The sequence below is a fragment of the Strix aluco genome, chromosome 17 (assembly GCF_031877795.1).
Source record: "Strix aluco isolate bStrAlu1 chromosome 17, bStrAlu1.hap1, whole genome shotgun sequence".
NCBI lineage: Eukaryota > Metazoa > Chordata > Aves > Strigiformes > Strigidae > Strix > Strix aluco.
In genome coordinates, this window is record NC_133947.1 from 334,606 (window position 1) to 355,509 (window position 20,904).

Here is a 20,904-nt window from a genome sequence, read left to right on the forward strand (position 1 = left end):
CTATTAACAAAACACATGGCATAAAATGTGCTCCTTGTTGCATTCAGGGGGAGAAGTGAAACCAACTGCTTGAGAAATGCATTCACGAGAAAGATGAGCACCAAGAAAGCTGTCTAAATTAAACAGTCACTTGTAACATCCAAACCAACAGGCAGTGCCAGCAGGAAGAGAGGGAAGTGGATGACGGGGTCCGCATACCAATCAGGGCTGGGGACTGCAGTTCCCACTCCGGAGCTCCAGCCAGCTTCAGGAGGAATGAGCGTGTGTCCCATCCCCGAGCGTCTGGAGGACCCAGGGCCTCACTGCACCCCCCGGGTGAGAAGCAGCATTTGACGTCGGTGGGACGGGTGAATGTGAAGCTGCACCACGAGAGGTCGAGAGGCCTGTGATGGCCAGCACAGCCCTTGGCTGGTACAGACCATATTGCACAAAGTGACGTAAACAGCGCAGCAGACAGACAGCTTCTGTTCTGGCTACTCTAGCACAGGGGTGGCCGTGGGCTCTTGGAGCAGCTCTGTGGCTGTGTGGAGCAGGGCGATCTGCAGCTCTGAGTGGGCTGTGGCTTGGGGGGGGCAGGGGCGCATCCCCGTCCCCAGCTCTGCTGCCAGCCCAGTGCTCCAGAGCCTCCGCAGCCCTTTGCTCAGATGCAGAGCTACAGACTCACCTGGACCAGCCACCTCCACAATCAGTGTGTAGAGGCAGGCTCAGTCCTGTTGTCCTGGCAAATGCAGACAATGCTCAGAGCTCTGTCCCCTTCCCCTGGTGCCCTGCTGAGAAGGTGGCAGCTCTCTGTGTAGCAGCAGTGACAGAGGGATCAGAATTCTGGTTTAGTTTGTGCCCTGCCATAGGATACGGGCAGTCAGTCCTCAGCAGACAATTCAGAAGCACAGAAGACAGACAACCTTAGCAGCAAAACAATTAGAAGCCTAAGAAAAGGTTACCAGTGGAATGACACAGAGCCCTCCCCTGCCAGCTGCCTGCCCTCTGGCCATGCAGGCAGCCGGTGTCAGATGTCTCCAGGCTCAGTGATGTCTCCCATCACTAACTGGGTTTTTCTGTGTAGCTGTTTTTTGCAGACATCTCTGTTTATGCAGCAATGACATGAGTGTGAACAAAACAGGCATGTGCTTACCCGAGAAGCAGAGAAGGCATCTGGAGAGTGAAGTACCATCTTAAACTGTAACAGTATTAAAAAGTGGAATGAAGACAGGTTGTGTCCGAGGTCAGGTGATGTGGGAGAACAATGGAAGCAGTAATGCACATGCATGGGTTATGCTATTGGAAAGATATTAGGTGCTGTCATCCTGGTTTCTGTTCCTCCTCCAGCCAGTACATTGGACTGATGTGTACAAGTCCGAGGAGCCAGACCTCTCCTCTCCCTTTGCAGTCAGCAGAGCAGATGAGAGGCTGCGGTACGTGCCAGCACAGTGTCGCTGTCCCTTCTGGGGCCTGTAGAGGCTGTTTCCAGCTGGGAGTTGGGGCAGAAGATGCAGGATGGCTGGGAAGTGCCTGGCGGTTGGTTCAGAGATGCCTGGGCTGGTACCTGGCTTTGTGTGGCAGATCCCCATCCCTGTAGGTGCCAGGAGCGGGGAGGAAGCCAGCCACACAGGTACAGAGCAAGCTGGAGCGTGCGTGTGTGTGCACGCAATTTAGAAAGTGATTTTTGAACGTTCTTCCTTAATTACAAGTAAGAGCCGTTGTATTTCGTCTTTCATCCCCCTGTCTGTCTGAAAGGGAGAGAGCTAGGGAACATAGTCTGGTACTGTGTAAGACTTATACAGCACAGAAATGCCTTTGCATGATGGGTGCCCTCGGGAGACATTCTCACCTGCAGCTGGTCCCCCTCAGGGCATGGGGCAGAAGGGCCCCAAGGCCACCGATGATGCCTTTGTGCAGAGCTGTCCCTGCCTGCGCAGGGTGAGCTGGTGTTCCTGGCCATGAGCCACGCGGGTGATGGACCCGCGGACCACAGCTGGGCTGTGCCGGGCTAGCTGCAAACACCCGGGAAAGCCACCTCCACTGTCCCCACCGTGCCTCCAGCCTGGAGCCCGTCCTGCGCTGCTCCTCTCATCTGACGTGGCCTGTACTGTCCAGTCTTGTCAGCTTTCCAGCTTGCTTTGTCCCTGCATTTATCTTCCTTCTGTTGTTGGACGTGTGACTGAAGGCTTTAATTTATTCACAGCCCTCCTTTTGGTAATTTATCCTTTGTACTCTTTGCTGTGTTGTATTATTTAATTCTGTAAAGCACTCTGGGATGCAGAGTGTGTGAAAGATGCTGTACACAATAACATTATGCTGTATTGTTTGTGATTTGTAGGCCTTCTGGATTTCTAATTCTGATTGCAGTGTGGTGTTTGTTATTTGTGTTACGGCTGTGCTCGAGGGCCTCAGCTGGATTGGGCTTCCCTTCCAGTCCCTTCCCCAAGGAGCACACATCTAATTGTGCCCTGATTTAATGTTAGTTTGCTTTATTTCGTGTGTAATGGTTGGAAATGCAGGAGATTTGCCACTGGGACTGATTGTGTGGGCTCGTGGTGTCAGGGCTAAGTCACGGGCTACACACCCAGTGCCTGGCTCTTCTCATGAGCTGTAGGGCTGCCTTTTGGGACGAGGTGGGAGTCCTGCTCTCCAGACGTGGCCCAGGGAGCAGTGGGCTGTGGTTGGGGTGCCCAGGGAGGGGCCTGTTTGGGGCAGCACCGCAGCAGCTGAAGGAGGAGAAAGAGCTGCGTGTGGAGGGTCCCTGCTGAGCAGCTGGAGCCGGTCAGAGCTGGAGAAGCTCTTCAGCTGCTCCTCTGGAACTGGGAAGCCCAAACCAGGGCAAATCTCAGGACTGCTGGGGATGATGCGCTGTGTTGATTGGGGGGTGCTGGCCGTTGCCCACCTCTGCTGCCGGGGTTCTTGCTCCAGTTGCAGAGGTTTGCTCTGGATTCAGAGGAGACCTTGCCACCCATAACCGCCGTAGCAGAGGTTCGGGCTGGCGGCAGGTCTGGCTCGTGGCCTGCCCACGTGCTGCTGGGCTGCCCTCCGGCTCTCACTGGGGTGGGTGCTGTGGCAGCATCAGGGGAGAGGGAGGTGGGGGACGTGGACTCCTCGCACAGGGGTGCCCTCCTTCCGCTTGGGTCGGTGTTTCTCCTGAACCTGTAGCTCTGAAGGTTCCCTAAGTCATGAGTGGAGTTACACCCTGTGATTCTCATATCGCTGTCTGTCCTCAGCATAAGGTTCCCATCAGAGCCCGTTTTTCCCCTTGTCCACAGTCTGTGCTTAGTTCCACTTTATGCACCAAAAGCCACACTTCAATTCTACTTGAGGGCTCTGGGCTTTGCAGCCTGGTAGAAACGTGGCCTTCATGTAGCACGCTGCTGCGGAGGAGAAGTGAGAGCAGTGATACAGGGCCTGTTGCGTTAGATCCCTGCACCCTGGGGCTGGTGGCAGGGTTGGGCTTGGCACATCAGCCACTGAGTTTCCCATTTTGCCTGGTCTCAGGTACGCCATCGACCGCAGCACGGACATGGAGAGGATCTTCGACATCGATGCCAACACAGGTGCCATTGTGACAGGAAAGGTCCTGGACCGGGAGACGGCAGGGTGGCACAACATCACTGTCCTGGCGATGGAAGCAGGTGAGGTGGAGGGCAGCTGCGTGGAGCAGACGGTCTGTGCTGACCAGAGTGGGGCAGAGGGGGAAACATGGGTGTGTTCACTGCAGAGGTGACCAAGATGCAAGTGTTAATTAACACTGAGGTTAAAAAAAAAAAAAAAAAAAAAAAAAACAAACCAGAACGCAGCAGCACTGAGTCTGACGTCTCCCTAGACGACCTAAAAATACTCTCCCTGACTCGAGCATTAATAAGGGAGCATGGTCGAATAGTATATTTGATGAACACTAATCAGATTTGTGTTATCTATGCGCCAGCTCTGCCAGTCATCCCTGTGCAGCTCGCTCCCTGCGCTGACACCTGCAGAGCGGCTCTGGGGGCTCCCAGGGGGTCTCTGCTCACATCACCTGCATCCCCGCGGCTCGGCTGCGTGCCGGGGGGGTGTCCCATCAGCCAGAGCCCTGCGGCACAGGCGGCTGCCAGCGCCCGCCCCTGTGAGGGGCTCGTGGTGGTTGGGATTTGCGGGCTGTACCTGCACGTGGGATTTGTGGCTCTGGATGCCTCCCGTGCCCTTGGTCCTTGGTCTCCCCGCCCTTCGTGTGGCTGCAGCCTTGGCGGGGCACAGTGCAGAGCGGGCGGGCGTCCCAGCACCGCAGCGGTGGGGAGGGGCTGCAGGGGCAGAGTCTGGGAGCCCCTGTGCTGGGCAGAGGGAGCAGCGGCGCTGCCTGGCTCTGGCCACAGTGCTTGGCCTCACCCTGCAGCCCACCAGGAAAAGTCTCAGCTGGAGGATGAGGTGAAGCTCTTTTACGAAATTAGCTCTTTTTTGACCCTCAGGGCCCTGGTGATGGTCTCTCCCATCCCTTATGGCTGTGCTGTCCTTTAGCCTGTATTTACAGTGCCTGCCAAATCTGCTCACACCCAGCTGGGAGAGGTGGGAGGGAACAGCTCTGCGGGCTTTGTTAGTTTATCTTCCCTCCGTGTGACGGGGGCGGCGGAGCCTGGTGTGGATGCTTCCAGCAGAAGTTCTGTTTGTCTTTTCTTCTCCAGTTAAGAGAGAAAAGAACAAATCTGGGTCTTGCTGCTCAAAGGAGCTCTGAATAAAACTCCTCTTGAGGAATAAAAAGAAAATAATAGTAGCCAAGGGCAGGTTTTGCATCCCTGCAGGTGTTCTGCTGTGGGTAGGAAGCTGCCGTGGGCATCCTGCTGCCCTCTGTCATGTTTGCACAGTGCCTTGGCTCGCGGGCTCCGCAGCTCCTGCGTGGTGGATCTGGCCCCTGGGCCCCAGGGAGTGCTCTGTGTTCCTGCTTTTTCTGAGCCTGAAGATGGAGAAGGGGCTTCAATCCCAGGCACCATGCTGGGAAGCAAAAAGTCTTTGCCTGTATTCTTCAAAGTTTTCCACATTTGGGATGCGCAAGTCGCCAGGACAGCCTGGGACCTGCTGTGCTCTGCCACCCCGTGGCAGCGGTACCCGGGAGTGCTCGGGCTGCGAAGCACCATCTGACATCTGCAGACCTGTCTGCCCGTGCGCAGGAGTCCTCCCCAGGCTTCGCTCCAAGAGGCCTCTTGGAGTTCTAGTTCTTGTTTCTTTGCTTGTTCTTGAGCAGGAAGATGCCATTCATGTTCAAGGAGCCAAGTCAAGGCCTGACTTGGGGCCCAGAGATCAGTTCCTGCTGTGGGGCCACCCCGCTGCGGTGGCAGCCATCCACTCTGGCCAGGCAAGGGGGCTGCGGCCCTGGCCAGAGCCCTGCAGCCCCGGGGGTGTCTCTGGCTCCGATGCGTGTCCAAGTCCCTCTGCATCAATGCTTTGTGTCTGCCGGCGGGGCTGACCTCTGCGCTGTCTGCCCGTGGTGCTGTCGTGAGCCCTGCCCAGATCAGGCAGCCGTGGGCAGGCATGCCGGTGCTGCCCGGCCGCACCGGAGGGAGGGTGGCCCACGGCAGAGCCATGGCACATCCTCGGGGCTCTGGGGGGAGGCTCTGCCAGCAGTGGCCGAGGAGGAGGGGATCGCGGCATTGCAGCACAACTCGGCATCCAGAGGAAACATGAGGTGACACGAATCAGAAGGACAATATTTACACACAGCGGCTAGGATTTCAGAACAAGTCAGTAAAGGCTGTGGCTCCCCTCCGGCAGGGAAGCCTGTCAGGCCGGATTGCTTCAAAAGCCGGGGAGGCTCTTGAGCACTCTGACTTCTCCCGTGGTGAGCTCTGACTCATCCGTTTTAACTGCCCAGACATTCCTCCCAGTGACATTATCCTTAACGTTTTGTAATCATGAAATATTAATGACTGATATTGAATTTAAAGTACAATTTATATCTGAATCCTCTAGTGGAAAGGGCAGTTGTAAAGGTACAGCCTTCCAAGTGATGGAGGGGTTTTGGTGCAGAGACGTGCAGCACTGTCAGACCGTGCCTGGCGCACTGGGATCAGCTGCAGCAGCGTGAGCGCGGAGCACGGGGCGGTGGGAGCCTCTGTGCTGGCAGCGCCACGTCCGGCAGTTCCGTGGTTCCTGGCGCACCGGTGTCCAGGGCCGGGGGGAGCTGGCAGGGCCCCGCCGTGGGCATGAGGGTTGCAGCTGGCTGCCACAGGATCTGCTGCACAGCCAGTAGGACACTGTCAACTCCGTTGGAGACAAGGCATCAAATATTCTTCCTCTTTCCTTGGTGAGATGTAAACTCTGCAGGAGTGGAGCGAGCCGATGGGGTGTCCTGGTGCCTGGGCTCGTGCCCGGGCTGGTGGGCAGCCGTGCCTGCCCCACTGCCGTGGGGCCATGCCCGCTCAGTTCCCGCGGCACACGGACACACAGCCCAGAGCACGTTGCACCGAGGTGCTGCCTCCCTGCAGCCTCCTCAAGCTGCCACCCTGTCTGCCGGCAGGACTGTTCTGAGACAGGTTTAGCCAGCGGAAGGTGTTCCCGCAGGAAGCCTGGCTGTTGGGTTTGAGCCGCTTGGTACAAGAGCTGAGCCCTGGCTGGGACCTGGTGCTGCTGCGGCAGAGACCACGTCCAGGGGTGTGTGTCCCACCTGCAGGTACCTCGGGGGGTGTGTTTGCATCTGAGGAGCCATAAGAGAAGCCGCAGGAGGTTCCTGGCCACCCCTGCGGGGCTGGCTGGGCTGCCTGCTACCCGTGAAAGGGGAGGAGGGATGGGTCTCCCCCCACGTGAGCTGCCTTGGCCAGCTGGTGACCAGCAGAACATTTGGCCTTGCAGCGCAGCAGCCAGCAGGAACCACGGGGGCTGTTCAGCAAATCTGGCCTGGGACCAGGCCAAGCGTTTCCAGAGATAAATCTTCATCTCACTTGCAAGCTGTTTACCTTCCTTGGGCTAATATTAGTGATTCTCTTCCTGTTTTCCTCTTTGCTCATGTAAAATGATGAGGCCTTGACTGCTGTGTCCACTGCTGGTAATTGAGATGATAAATCTTCCTGCTGGAGACTGGCTTTAATCAGAGCATTGTGTTTGGATGCGATTTAATGACTCTCATGCTGCTGAGTTTGGGCAGGACTCAGGAGAGGTGAGAGCCATTTATATGTTACTTGGCTTAACTGCTGCTTCTGCTTTGCTTCCCCTCAGCTGGGAGCCACATTTTCAGCTCCAGCCTCTGATGTAGCCGCCCGTGTCCGATGAGCCATACCCCTGGCATGCCCCTGCTTTGTCCTTGCCATCAGCGCTCCGCTTTGCAGTCAAGCAGCTGCGCTGACATCTCCAAAACCGCCCTGAGCTTCACAGCTGTGGCATGAGCACTGGAAACCAGCGTGGCCCATCCCCGTCTTCTGTTCTGCGTTTTGTTCTCCCAGTTTGCTGAGATAGTGAGGAATAAATTCCACTCTGGCCTCTTCCAGCTTCCCTACTGATGTAAAAATCTTGAATTCAGTATTGTACCAGTTTGGTCTTGATGCAGAAGAGGGTGGGTTGTACACTGCACCCAGCAGCGCCCGTGAGCTGTGTTTCCCCCGTGCTGCAGCCCACGGTCCTCTGGGCTCTCCTCAAACTGTGCTTCAGGCCCAGGAAAGCTGCCAGGCACCGGCTCTGCAGGTGGTAGTGCTGAGTGGCTGTGGGCAGGCGGGAGGGCAGCGGGGTGTGTGCTTCAGCAGGGGTTTGGAGCTTCACAGTAGAGGTTTGGGTGCAAAAATGCAAAGTGCTTCGTTACTGTGAGTTTGTGTGAGGGTCTGGAGGGGTAAGGACTGGATCCCAGCGCAGCAGTAACCCCGGGTCCCCCTTTGCCTGCTGTGGCAGGGGTGGCCGAGCGGCTCTGCCATCCATTCCCATCACTGAGCTGCTGCTGCAGAGCTTCCAGAGTTGTCTGTCTGGAACCCGGGGAGAGGGCGAGTTGTTGGCGTTCTGCATCTGAATATTGTCCTGTTCAAATTACTTTCATGATTAATTAAATTAAGAAAAAATACTTTGGGATGTGGCTGAAGATTCAGCCGGAGCATTTGAGTCTCTGCCTCAGCGTGGCTGTGCAGCAGGCCTGTGGCTTTCTCCCGCTCCAAAGCCAGGGCGCTGCCCGGCCCTGCGCTGCGCTGCCCATCCCTCGCTGCCCGTCACTGCCCGTCGAGCAGCCCCTGGCACGGGGGTGCAGACCGCACTCGAAGTGCGGAGGCTGCAGCGTGGAGGCGGTGGGCAGGACTCTGTCCCCCACCCCTGGCAGGCTCCAGCGGCTCTGAAATAATTCAGCCCATGTTGGCACAGGCAGCTGCCGGGCACCAGCCTGGGGCTCCATACTGCCCTGCTGCCTTCCCAGCATCTCCCCCTCGTTCTCTGTATTTTCCATGTCTCTTTCTTCAGTCTTTTCAGATTAATAGTATTCCAACTCCTGAAGGAAATGCAGAAAAGCGGCATGTTTAATTTTAATTTAGGAAAGCATTTAGGTAGCAGCCTGGTTTCCTTGCTGCTGTCAATCAGGTTTTCTCAAGGCTGACATCAATTAGTTTAAAAATATTGAATGTAATTTTGCCTGACACAACATATTGCAGCCACTGCAAAATATAATTTATTTTAGAAGAAGAAATAATTAAACTAATTTGCATGTCAGTCAGCTGAGCTGGAATACCGAGGAGAGACGCCGCAATGGAAGATGACTTTTTTCCTCTCCCGTCGCACTCAGCCTGGCACGTGCAACCCTCCATCCCGGCCGCCGGCCAGCAGCTGCTTGGCAAAGCCCCTCGCAGGCGCGTTCCGGCGCCTTCCCACAGCCCCCGCCTGCCCGCTCTGCGGCTCTGTGGTAGGTGTCCACTGAGTGTTCACTGCCGTGTGCTGGAGCACACCTGGGGGTGTGCGCCTGCACTTCTCTGCGTGGAGAGGTCAGAGCTTTTTGGCCTTGCAGATGCGAAGTCTGCACTGGTCAGGCACGTCGTGCCTTGCATCGCGCCTTTCATCACAGAGGTACTGCAACGGTCTTTAATCGCGCTTCTGACCATCATAAATTCAGTTTATGCCACACAGTTACAGAAAACATATTTCAGAGATGTTTTGGAGATAACTTTTTTTCGAATACATCCAACTATTTTTCATATTTTCCACCCATAAATCCAGGTACTGGCTCAAAGGAAGAGGAAGGTTGATAAAGAAAGCATTTGAGGAACCTGCAAATAGATCACGGTACAGGCAAAATAAAAAGAAGCCGACGTGTACCTCACTGGAAGCGCAGACAACGATGCGGTGGTTGCATTTCTAACCTTGATGTTCCTGGAGACATCAAATTTTAACCCTGTCACTGAGCTAGGGCAAGCGTGGGCCTCAGGCTTCAGCAATTTCGGAAGGGGCAAAAGGAGAGCTTTTTTATGACAGGGTGCATTTAGGGAGAACAGCTCTGCTTTGAGCTGTGCTCGGGGAGCGGGATGTTAGTTACGGCTCTGGCAGAGGGGTCACGCGGGTCCTCGCGCTGCGCCGTGGCGCGTGGATGACCCTGCTCACGTGTGCGGCATAAAGCACTCCTGGAGCTGCCGGCTGATGCTGCGGAAGAGGACAGCCCTGTGGTTGTGCCCAGCTCTGAATACACTGACCGTATCCCTCCTGACGGCCTGGGAGAGGTGCTCGTGAGGGGAAGCTGCTGTGCTCAGGCTCACCTGGGTGTCCTGACCTGGCCCCCCGGCCCCGCTGTGCTGAGAGGTCCTGGGGAGAGTTTGGCAGCACGGGGAGTGGCTCCTGCTCCCAGCGGCTCGGGCACCGTGGGGCATTGGGGAAGAGATGGGGTCCCGGGTCCTCCTTCCTCACTCCTCTTTCTGCCTTTCCTCTTCTTTCCCCGGCAGTTCCTCCAGGGCTGTGCCAGCCTTCCGAGCTGAGCAGCAGGGGTGGTTGTTCATCTTCCTGCAGGCTGAGGAGAGGGTGATGAGATGCAGTTGTCCTTCTTGCAGGAATTGAACCTTTTTCCTCTTGCTGGCTTGTGGCCCCGGTGGGCATCAGGCACACCCCTCCGCCTCCCCCGCGCTCCCTTCCTGCCCTGCTGCCTCCCCCTTCCTCTCTGCCTGAAAGCAATTGCAGTTTATTTCACTGTACCAACATGCCTTTTAAAATAACACATAGTTCCAGGCTTTTAGTCACGACTTCTGCCTCCCTCCCCCGAAAACAACCATCTAATCACCAGAGCAGCTGGTCTGGGTGAGAGGGAGTGATAACGCGAGAACAGGGTGAAGGCAGCTCTGGGGAGGGGGCTTAGGTTCCCAGCTAATTATGGAGCAGCGCTAAATCTCCTCTCCCCTGGGTCCTCCCCCACCTGATCTGTGGGGGCCAGCATTAATTTTACAGACAAACAAGCAGCAGAGCTCCTGCCCGAGCGAGGAGAGAGGCAACGGGTCTTTCACAGTTGCAACCTCTGGGTAAAACAAAGGAGATGGTGTATGAAGGAGTTCTCATTTCTGGAAGCACATGAGGTGCTTCAGAAAGCATAAGGCCCTCCAGAGTGATTTGTAATCTCACAGCGAGGGCTCAGTGTACCTTTGCAGCATGTGTGTGGGGTAGAGCAGCGCTGCAGTGAACGGAGCTGTCGGTGTCCTCCCTGTCCCCGAACAGTGCAGTGGGTGCCTGTGCCCCATGGGCGGGGAGTGGGCTGCAAGCCCCCGGGACTGCTGCCTGGGTAAGGCAGGGGTGGAGGGGCTGCCCTAGATCTCACGGTGTGACCCCCTGTGCCTGTCGGCAGACGGTGCTAGGTTCAAGTTCAAGCTACTGATGGCGATGCAAAAACCATTGTGAGTGTGCACGGCCCCGGTTCCCCGGGCAGGAGCCTCGCGCCTTGGCGGGGAGCATCCAGCCCCAGATCACCCGGCTGCAGTGAGGTGCACGTGGCAGGTTTTGTCACCCCTGTGCTTTGGGTTGATCCCAGCTGTTTCACACCCCAGCTCTGCTCACTGGCCTCTCAGCCACTGGGGTGTGAGGGTTGGGATCCAGCTTGGGCTGTGATGTTCTCATGTCTGAATTCGCTTGTCCCGTCTTGCTGCTGCCCGGCTGCAGCAGACACTCATCGGTGGTGACTGACCCTGAGCAGCTCGGGGCTGCTCAGCTTTTCCAGGGGTAGATCGGGCCAGCAGCAGTGTTCCGGGAGTCCTTGGGAGCTGTGCAGCGGTCGGGTTTCCACGCTGGAGAAGGGGTGCGGGGAGGCCAAGCGATGCTCGGTCTGTGCCGCGGGCAGGCAGGGCTGCGGTGCTGCGTGGCCGCCGTGGCCTCTGGATGGACAGAGGCGAGGAGGGTTCGCTCCCTGCTAGGGGCAGACGACGCTTCCTGCTGAAGCTCTGCTTCTTTCTTTGTTTCAGATAATCACTCGCAGGTGTCCAGAGCCTCTCTCCGTATCCGTATCCTGGATGTGAACGACAATCCGCCCGAGCTTGCCACTCCTTACGAAGCTGCTGTGTGTGAGGATGCCAAGCCAGGCCAGGTAGCTGGTGTCCCCCAGCCCTTTTCCCAGTCTCCACCAGTGCCTGCAGCAGCCTCATGCTGGGCCGTGCTCTGGAGCGGTGCCAGCCTGCTCGTCCTTCCCCTGAATGTCTTCTCGCGCAGCTGCTGCCACACTGGGAGCTGCTTGGCTGGTGTCCCACAGCTGAGCCCGTCGGCAGGGGCAGAGGCTCCTTCCTCCCTGGCTGTGGCAGAAGCTGGTGATGCTCTGCTGGGCTGGACCCTGCGAGCAGGGCCCGCGGGAGGGGATGCGGAGGCAGCACTGAGTCTCACCTCTGCTTTCTCCCCACAGCTGATCCAGACAATAAGCGTTGTGGACCGTGATGAGCCTCAGAGCGGCCATCGTTTCTACTTCACACTGGCACCTGAAGCCACCAACAACCACCACTTTTCTCTACTGGATATTAAGGGTAAGCCCTGCGGCGCCCATCCCAGTCCTGCAGCCCCCAGGCTGGCCATGGGGAGGGAGGTGGGGGCTGGTAGTCCGTCTGTGCCCGATAGAGCTCCGGATGCTTTGGGTACTCCACAGGGCTCCTTGCTGTCCTCAGATGGTGGGACTGGGCAGCTGGCGGTTTGGATTTCCTCACAGAGGCTCTGTCAGCTTTCTTCTCTGCTGCAGACAGGTCCAAAGCTCCCCTCGTGCTGCCTGGTTAGCCTTCTGTGTTTTCAGGGCTCTCGGTCCCTTTCTTGATGCGAAACCTCCAACCTGCCTGCAGGCAAGGAGATGATGTGGATTTACTGATGAACACGCTCATGTTTTCAGCATTATGGTTTATCCCTCTCCAAGGTAAATCCTGGGGCGTGGGTCATCCCGGGGCCGCCGGGCGGGCGGGCAGCCCCCGTGCCCCCGGCAAACAGGAGCCACTCGGGAGTCCTGGGAGGCAGCGGCTGTGCAGTAGCCGGCCCTCGGCTGTTGCGGGCTACCTGGGACGTGGCCAGCAGAGCTGGATTCCCCGTGGGGTGGTGGCTCGGCACTGCGGTTCCTCTGCATCTCCTGAGGCTCATCCTGTCCCTCGGGAAGTGCAGCCGGGCAGGGCCTGCCCGTTCCTCTGGGGAGCTCCAGGGTTCTTTATGCCTCTGGCTGAGCGGCTCCTGACAGCTCCATCCCCTCCTGCTGCTGGACTGACGGGGCGCAACACAGGTTTTGCTGGCTGAGCCCTGGCTGCTCTTTGGCTTTACGGACAGCAAGGTCAGGCTGCGTTTGCACAGACAATATCAGTCCAGAAAGGTAGTTATTGGGCTGCTTCCTATTTTTGACTGGTGTTTTGGGTGAATTTAGGTGCTGATTGCAGCAGTAAGTGCAGCAGTGACCCTTGCAGATACCGCGATCTTCTCCAGGCAGATGTGCACTTACTTGTTAAAGGGCCCAGCCCAGGTAGAAGCCAGCAGACCACGTTGAAATGCTGCTTTGTTTTTTGGGCTTTTTTTAAATCATTTTTTTCCTTTGTTTTTGCAGCTTCATCTGTCAAAGGTCTGATTTAGTTTGTTCTGAGCTTATCAGAGGAGCCTTCTGCTGACGTAAGATCCTGGTTGCTCAGTTGGGTTCAGCATTATTAGGGGTAGTCAAGACAGAACTTGCAGCAAAAAGCTTCAGACATAATCCTGGAAGGACTGACACTGCTTGGTGTCCTAAAAAGCGCAGCTGTCACTGACCTGAGTCCCTCCTGCTGCACTCACGGGGCAGCTGTTCACAAGACCTTTGCTTCTTATCATGTAGGCCAGCTTTAATCCTCTGCAAGATTTTGCCCTGCACCCAGTGATTAACTTCCTTCGCTTCCTCTGAAGGACCTTATGCAAATGTGCTTGAGTGCACCGAGTCACACCCGGTGCCCGCCCCACCCGCACCCCTCCGGAGGGACCCTCCGGCCGGGGGCTGCACTCCCTGCTCTGCGATCCTGGAGCCGTCGCTGCTGCCCAACCTGCTGCCGGGGGCCTGGCCTGGCCTGGGGGTGCAGGAGCTTGGCGGGGGCCGCTTCGCTGCGCGGGGATCGCCCCCTTTTGTGCAGCAGCCCAAGAACTGGCGTTGCGGGAGGCTGCAGGACATGGGCTCATGCGCTGCCGTCTCCTCCCGAGCTGCTGCTCTCTTGAGTGGGACGAGGCTCTCGTTGCACAGGGTAATCCTTCGTGCTAAACGATCCCACAAACCTTGCATGTGGTGCAACACTGCATAAAATGAGTAAAAGCTGGCATCACCTCCCGCCTTCTGCTCTCAGGAAAACAACTGCTGTTGCTGCAGGGTTATTCCCAGGGTGTTTAGAGACCCTCCCAATTGCCAAGCGACGCTGTCTTCCGCAGCAAGAGGAGGCGGCTGCCTGTGCAGATGGCGGCACCCCTCGTTCTGATGTGAGTGCGTCTCAGTGCCGTCTCCCTCCCTTTGAGTTCTCCCACCCCTCAACTCTCTCCAGTCCATCGAGCGCCCTGGGTGCACTCGCCTTCGTCCCTTGCTCTCATGAGTTCCCTTGCTGCACCCTCCTTTGTCCCCCACTTGCCTCCCTCTCGCATGTTCACCCCTCTTGCACTTGTCTCTGCTCCTCCATATAAATATCAGTGATGACAAACTGCTACCACCAGCCCATCTGTTTCTTTGTACAAATTTGTAGCCAGTTTTGAAACGTGATTTATAAATATTGCTTTTGCAGCCAAGGAGTGACACTGATGGATGTCAGCACAGATGGATTCGCTAAGCTCTTGCTTAAATCCTTCTCTCCCTTGCTTTGCCCCTACTTCCCTTGGCTCCTGCAAGGCAGCAGAAAGCCACCTCGGGAGAGTGACTTGTCCTCAGCGCACAGGGACCCGCATCGCTGGGGACCGCTCCCATTGGGGTTCACCAGGCAGGGCGGGCCGGCGGGGAGCCGGGGTGGCTGCGGGCTGCTGGGGAGGCCACCGAGATGGCCCCAGCGCGGGGGGCTCTGGGGGCTGCTGGTGCACCCCGGGGAGCAGGGGAGCGCGGCGGGGGCTGCTTGGGCAGGCACGAGTCTGGGGAAGCAGGAGTGTGGGTCGGGAGAATCTGGAGCGCAAGAGCCCCATCGCAGGGGCAGGAGCGGGGCCAGGGGGTAGCGCAGGAGGGTGGGGGAGGACGCTGAGCGCAGCCGGGCCCTTCCGGGGCTCCTCATGGGCAGCGTGGGGGAAGCCTGCGAGGGTTGTAGGGGTGACTGGTGGGTCAAGCTGTCTGTCAGATGAAGAGCTGGTGGAGGGCCTGCTAGTAACTGTGTGCATGGCAGCGGTCACAGAGCAGGTCGTCTGCAGCCTGATACCACCACGACACGGCCTCTTGCCCAAACCCTGCTGGGTCAGGCCCTGCTGCAGCTGAAACCGCAGGGATGGGGCTGGCCCCTGCAAAACGCCAGCAGCAAGCACCCACAGCCCCGCTCGCCAGCTCCCGGCAGCACACAGAGCTGCTGGCTCCAGGTCAGAGGTAGCAGAGCAAAAGGTGACCCTGCGGGAGGCTGCGTTAGCTGGACTACGGCTGGGCTGCAGGAGCCAGGCCTCTAGGAACAGTGCCATTTCCTACTGGTCTCTCTTTCCTTGCTTTTGCTCTGTCCAAGGGAGTGCTCAAGCACCTCCTTATTCGTCAGACAAGGAATAAATGTCATGTGTGGTAACAGCAGCCGCGATCCAGAAGGAAGATGCCTAAAGGAAGAGATAGAATTGGAAAAGCTGACCTCACCCAGCTCCAGTTGGTGCCATTCCAAAGGCATTCACCATCCTCTGCCTCCCAACTCGCCTTTTGCTGGGGCTTTCTGGCCTGAGAAAATTGATTACAGAAGGATCAAAGGCAATTAAAGCCTGAAATCATGTTCTCCAAGAAATGCTAATTGTGTTGGAAGGGATGGTAGAAGGAATCCAAGCCCAGCAACCTGGAAGGGTGCTACATAATATGGAGTGACACATGGAGCTGCTGACTCCAGAGCCCAAGGGCTAGGCAAGCAGATGTCTGAACTCTCTGCAGGTCTCATTAAGAGCATGTAATGGGTGATAGAAGATCTGAAAATCATAACAATCAAAAGCAAAATGTTAGGATTCAACGATTGCCTCAGGATAGAGGAAGCCTCCTCCAGCCCGCAGGGATGCTGGTCTCGGCACAAGCAGTGCAGATGCTGATCTGATGGAGGGGGTGAAAAACAGCATCAAATCTCCGCAGGGGCTGAGCAAAAGGCAAATGAGCAGCGGTGGTGCTGTGGCCTGGCACCCAGAGAACTTGGGAGAAGGAAGAGGCAAAAGGGAATAATCGGTAGTTCTCCTACCAGCTGCACCTGCCCTGGGGCTGGAGCGGGGGGTCTGCTCCTTTTGGGCAGCACCCGGGCTGCAGAACAGCTGCTGGAGAAGGGGGAGGCAGATGCTCGTGAGGCCCCAGGACTGTGGGAGAGGCAGGGATATCGAAATCCAAACTGGAGGTAGTTGCTCCCTTCTGCTCGCCTAGCACTGTTCAAGATTCAGTTATGAGAAGGATTTATTAGCTCTGTCTTTGAAGCTGCCAAGAGCCTCTTTGGAGAGGGAGTCTGAGAGACTTAATTATTTTATTATTCCTAGTGATGTTACACTACCACCAGAGTATATAGCGTTCCTAAACTTTCCTCTTGCAGCAGTGTGGACAGGTCCCTGCACACTCGACTCAGGTTGGTTTCTGCCTTCTCTGGTGACGTGCTCCTCGGGCTGGCGGAGGAGCCACCTCCAGTCTGTCACACAAGGTGATGGGATGCAGCACGGGATAACACCACTGGGGGGATGGGGGCATAGGAAACCTGCGCAGGAAGCGTCACTTTGTGTAGCAAGAGGGCAACGATAGTAAAAGGTTTGGCTTGGGGCTTCAGAGAGCGCGTGGCACAACCTCAGGGGGATTGGGCAGGAAAACTTAAGTGTGGAGATCCAAACTCATCTGTACAGGAAAGCTGTGGATTAACATCTGCTCAAATTTCAGTGCCACCGCCTGGGAAATGCTGCTTCTCAACCTCATGACCCCAGAAATGACCTTAGCAGAAAGCTGCTGCAGAGGCAGAGACACGAGAGGCTGCAGGGCCAGGCCTGCCTGGCTTTTCCTCGCAATGACTCCGGCTGTGCAGATGCAAACAGATCTGTGCCGGGACACGCATCCTGAAGCAACTGCCTTGGGTCAGCTGCATGTAAAGAAACAACTGTACCAAGAGAAATTACATTGTTTTGTAGAAGATTGCTTTGGATGCATTTTCCAGGATACATTTTACCAGATCTGGACAAAATTTTCTTCACATCTATGGTCTATTAAATAGACTACCTTGTCTGGCAGCAGCACTGCTTTTTCTGGAGTATCTCAGAAGGGAACGCAGAAGTTTGCAAGTAGCAGGGGTGTAAACACCCGGCACAGAAGACAGTTGTCCAGGGCGCCGGGGGAGCCGAGGGCACAGTGAGTGGGCAGCAGGGAGGTGGCTGGAGGCGTCTCGGTGCCTGGAGGGAGCTGGGCTCTGCCAGGCTGGGGTCTGACTGTCCAGCCTTGGTGAGCAGCATCATAGGTGTGGGTGTGAAATTTCTGTGGGTCTCCCTCCCGTAGGAGGTGCTCATGTCACCCTGTTAAGAGAGAAAATGTAGTTTCATGATGTCTGAAATAGTGTTTTGTAGTTGTGATTTTTGTCTCTCCCCCTAGTACCGAGTTCTGGGTTACAGAGCAAGACCTCAGCCCCTTTCTGAGCTGAGGTTTCTCGGATCAGAGCTGTCTGTCGCACTGCTGATATATTTAAGCACTGGCTGCTTTATTTTGACTTTGTGGGTTCAGTGGTGAAAATATTTCTCTTTCCCATACTCGGAGGTGTGAGGGGGCTCAGCGGTGCAACACGCTGTCTGAGCAGTCTCAGCTGAGCCGAGGTTAGTGGCTGCCTCTCTGCGACTTGCATATGCATTTCCCCTTGATTTCTAGAGACTATTTCTAAAAATACAGTGTGCCTTGTGGCAGGTCCCTAATAGGAGCTGAGCTGGCTGTAAACAGAAAGGGACTCACCAGCCTTCTGCTGCATTTCCAGAGGTGAGGAGCTGGTGCTACGCCTGCATTTACTCAGCGCTGAAGGGGAGAGCTCCCAGGCACAGCGGTTCATCAGACCAGAGATGAGCTGAGCAGCACGTGGAGGGGCAGGGCTGTGCACGGGGATCCTCCAAGCCAGGATCCAGCCACGAGCTCAGGCTGGTTGCTTGACTGGTGTGATGGTGCCGGCAAAGGCAACCTTCCTGGGCAGGCCAGAGCCTTGCTTGCTCACAGTGAGTTGATCTGTCCTTTCTGTCCTGTGGCTTCATCTCCGCTGGATCCAGATGACCGAGGCTTATGCTTAGCTGGGCTAGCTAGGAGTTAGTCCTGGTGAGATGGTGCCATTAACGTTATTTATATCTCCCTGCTATGCTGCAGCAAGCTGAGGGAGCAGCACCGAATGAGATCTTGTTACCTTTGTGCAAATGATTAGAATAGCAATAATTTTTTCTCCTAGCTTGTCCGTGGTAGGCAGTAGGCAGCTTCTCAGCGGACTCTGCTGCTGCCGCACATGCTCCAGCTCCCCGCCGCCCTGGGGCTAGTGCTGCCCTGCTCCTCGGGGCAGCTCTGCCCAGTTGTCTCTGTGCTGGAGCCACGTGGTGCTCCAGGAGCCGTGGCCGCGGTGGCCCGTGTCCTGCAGGACCGGGTGGCTGCCCAGGCAGAGGGTCGGTGAGCTCTGCCTCACGTAGGAGGAGAGGAGCCCGGCAAGGCATGTGGTACAGAAGGATCGTGCGCTGAGCTGCGGGCCCTGCCCTCCGCAGGCTGCCGGCGCTGCAGCTGCAGGCAGCATCTCCCTTCTGAGGCCAGGTGTCCCCAGATCGACTCGCACAAGCATTTGCCTTATTGCTGTTTCTGCTCTGCGCTCGCTCCCGCTGCACCATGCCGTGCTTCGCTCCAGCATGCGCTGGGTGGGCTTCGCCTTTGCCCCTTCGCACGGTGGCAGCACAGGGGGTGCAGATTGCCCCAGCTCCTCCTCCTCCAGACTCCGTGAAGCAGAGACCGGCCCTGCCCTCGCTCGGCTTTGCAAGGGCCGGTTGCAGCAGTGCTGTGGGCAGGTCGTCTGTGCCTCTGCCGGTGGTACGGGCAGAGCCGGGCGAGGGCTCAGCACTGGGATCCCTGCAGACTCTGCTCAAACTGCCGTTGCCCCCAGCCCTGAGCAGCCAGGGGTGTGATGGGCTCGGTGCTCTGCCCCAGCTGCTGCGTGGTGCCTCCGGGATCTGCCCCGCTGCCCCTGCGGCCGGTGGATCTCCCAGTGCCGTGGCTCAGCCTCTGCCTGCCCCACTGCTCCGCTCTTGGCTCGCCTCCTGTCCCCGCTGTGGCCCATGTGCTCCCGTGCAGCACCCGATCCATACAGCAATTTCCGTGGTGGCAGGCAGCCCAAGAGCCACAATTAGAATAGATGTCTTTTCCGATCAAAAAGCTGATTGATACAGAAAGGGGCCAGTCCACCATAAATCAGGTGCAATGAGGAGAGAGTCTGTAGACAGCAGCACCTTGCTGTGAGCGGGTCAATCTACGTTTTATTAGATAAAGACTGCAGACAGTCGGCAGCGACTTCTGACATCTGGCCACAATTGTTCAGCGACTCTTCAATCCCTTCCTGCCCGCTCTGCTGCTGGCTGGCGGGGACCAGCACACAGGAGCAGGGAGCTGAACTGGTTTTCAGTCCCTGTTCCTGCCCTCCCCGCTCTGGGTTGTTGGGGTGCAGCTGCTGCTCAGGTTCAGCTCTGACACTGGGGCCCTGGAGGGTCCCGTGAAGTGGCTGCATTAATGGGATTGTGCTGGGTTATGCTGTGCCGCTGAGCCCCTGAAACAGCAGGGCTTGAGCTGATGGGGAGGAGGAGGGCTGGCTTGGCTGGCTTGGCTGGGAGGAGCTCTGCCTGCTCCTTCAGAAGTTACAAAGGGTCCTCCTGGGGGTATTTGGCCCTCCGGCTCTGGCAGGACCCTTCACCCCCAGCTCTCAGGTTTGGAAGCAGTAGCTGCTCTTGCAGACCCCCGTCCACTCTGGTCTCTGTCAGCAACTGATTTTTATCCCGATTCCTGCTCTGTGCCACTCTTAGAGGGTCTTCTGGAAGGTTTTTAACCTCTCTCTGCTCTGACTGTGTTGTTTGTCAGCACAGCTCAGACGCCTGCGTGCTATTGATCCTGTGCTGGGCTCGCCGTGCCCTGGGTGCTGGCGGGTGAGGTGCCGGGCTGGCCCCGAGGCGCCTGGTCAAGGGGCACGTGCTGGAGCGGAGCTGGTCTCCTCCAGGCGCTCGGGCTGCTGGGGGCAGTGGCGCAGGGGAGCCACGACCTGGCTCCTGCTCCCCTGTGATGGAGAGGAGGGACCACCCGTCCCGTCTTTGGGCCGCTGCTGGAGCTGGCGCACGAACAACCACTGTTCATCTTGAGCGTGGAGGAGTCCTGCTGGCTGAGCTACGGGAGTGACTTTGCTGTGGGTTTCCTTGTTCCCTGCAGACAACACAGCTGCAGTGCACACGCAGAGGATGGGCTTCAATCGCCAGGAGCAGGATGTGTACTTGCTCCCTATTTTGGTGGTGGACAGTGGCCCCCCGGCCCTCAGCAGCACTGGGACTCTGACCATCCGCATCTGCGGCTGCGACAGCAACGGGGCCATCCAGTCCTGCAACAGCACGGCCTACGTTGTGTCGGCTACGCTGAGCCCTGGCGCCCTCATCGCGCTGTTGGTGTGCGTCCTCATCCTGGTCGGTGAGTGCCCACCTGTCCCCCGGCCGCCTCCTGCCCTGTCCCCTGTCCCCTCTCTTCTCCATCCAGCATCGTAAAGACAAGCGCAGGCAGTTGCTGCAGGCATGGCACAGGCTCCTCTGCCCCCGTCCCCGTGCTGGTGGCTGCAGCGTGGGGGGCAGGACACCCAGCCCCTGCCGGGGGGGGACCACCAGGAAGCTCCCACATTTGCCCCAGCTCCCGCCTGCTGGGCTCAGCAGGCTCTTACCTCGGGTGTAGGGCAGATGGTTGTGTCTCACCTCAGAGCTCTGGGGGCGGTCAGCGTTCGAGCACGTGTGAGCGCGTGGGCAGGCCGCCAAGCTGGGGGGCACGGGGGTGCGCACAGACCAGAGCGTTGCCCAGGCCGGGACCTGTGCCCTGGGAGTGCCGCCGGCTGCCCCGACACGCTGGCACAAGCTTGTGACATGCCAGCACAGCACGGCGAGAAGGCACGGGGGAAGCGTGGGCTTGTGCGTGCGTGGGAAGGGGCTCTGGGAGAGGGGTGCTGCAGTGCCCTCGGGTTTAGCCTGGGACAGCTGGTGGATGGTGCTGCTGAAAGCCTCCGGCATCAGTGCTGGCTCGCAGCTGGTTCCCCGGCGCTGCCTGCGGAAGCCAGTGCCTTGTGCAGTGAGGGCTCCTCTCCTTGGCACGTTTCTGCTCCCCATCGCCTGCTGTGTCTCCATTTAGAAAACCCTTTCCCACAGGGTGCA

At 57.5% G+C, this 20,904-nt stretch overlaps 1 protein-coding gene across 6 annotated transcripts in view; it reads left to right on the forward strand.

Moving 5' to 3' along the window:
* Positions 1–20,904, forward strand: part of CDH22 (cadherin 22) — an 83,431-nt gene that overhangs the window by 59,051 nt on the left and 3,476 nt on the right. For 5 of the 6 annotated variants that reach the window (XM_074842996.1, XM_074842998.1, XM_074842997.1 and 2 more), the window contains 4 exons: positions 3,484–3,620; positions 11,343–11,464; positions 11,774–11,891; positions 19,928–20,179. In XM_074842996.1, the coding sequence (XP_074699097.1) occupies positions 3,484–3,620; positions 11,343–11,464; positions 11,774–11,891; positions 19,928–20,179 (629 nt within the window). Of the gene's footprint in view, positions 1–3,483; positions 3,621–11,342; positions 11,465–11,773; positions 11,892–12,937; positions 14,046–19,927; positions 20,180–20,904 lie in introns of those variants that run through there. The other variant, XM_074843001.1, reaches the window with a different exon arrangement.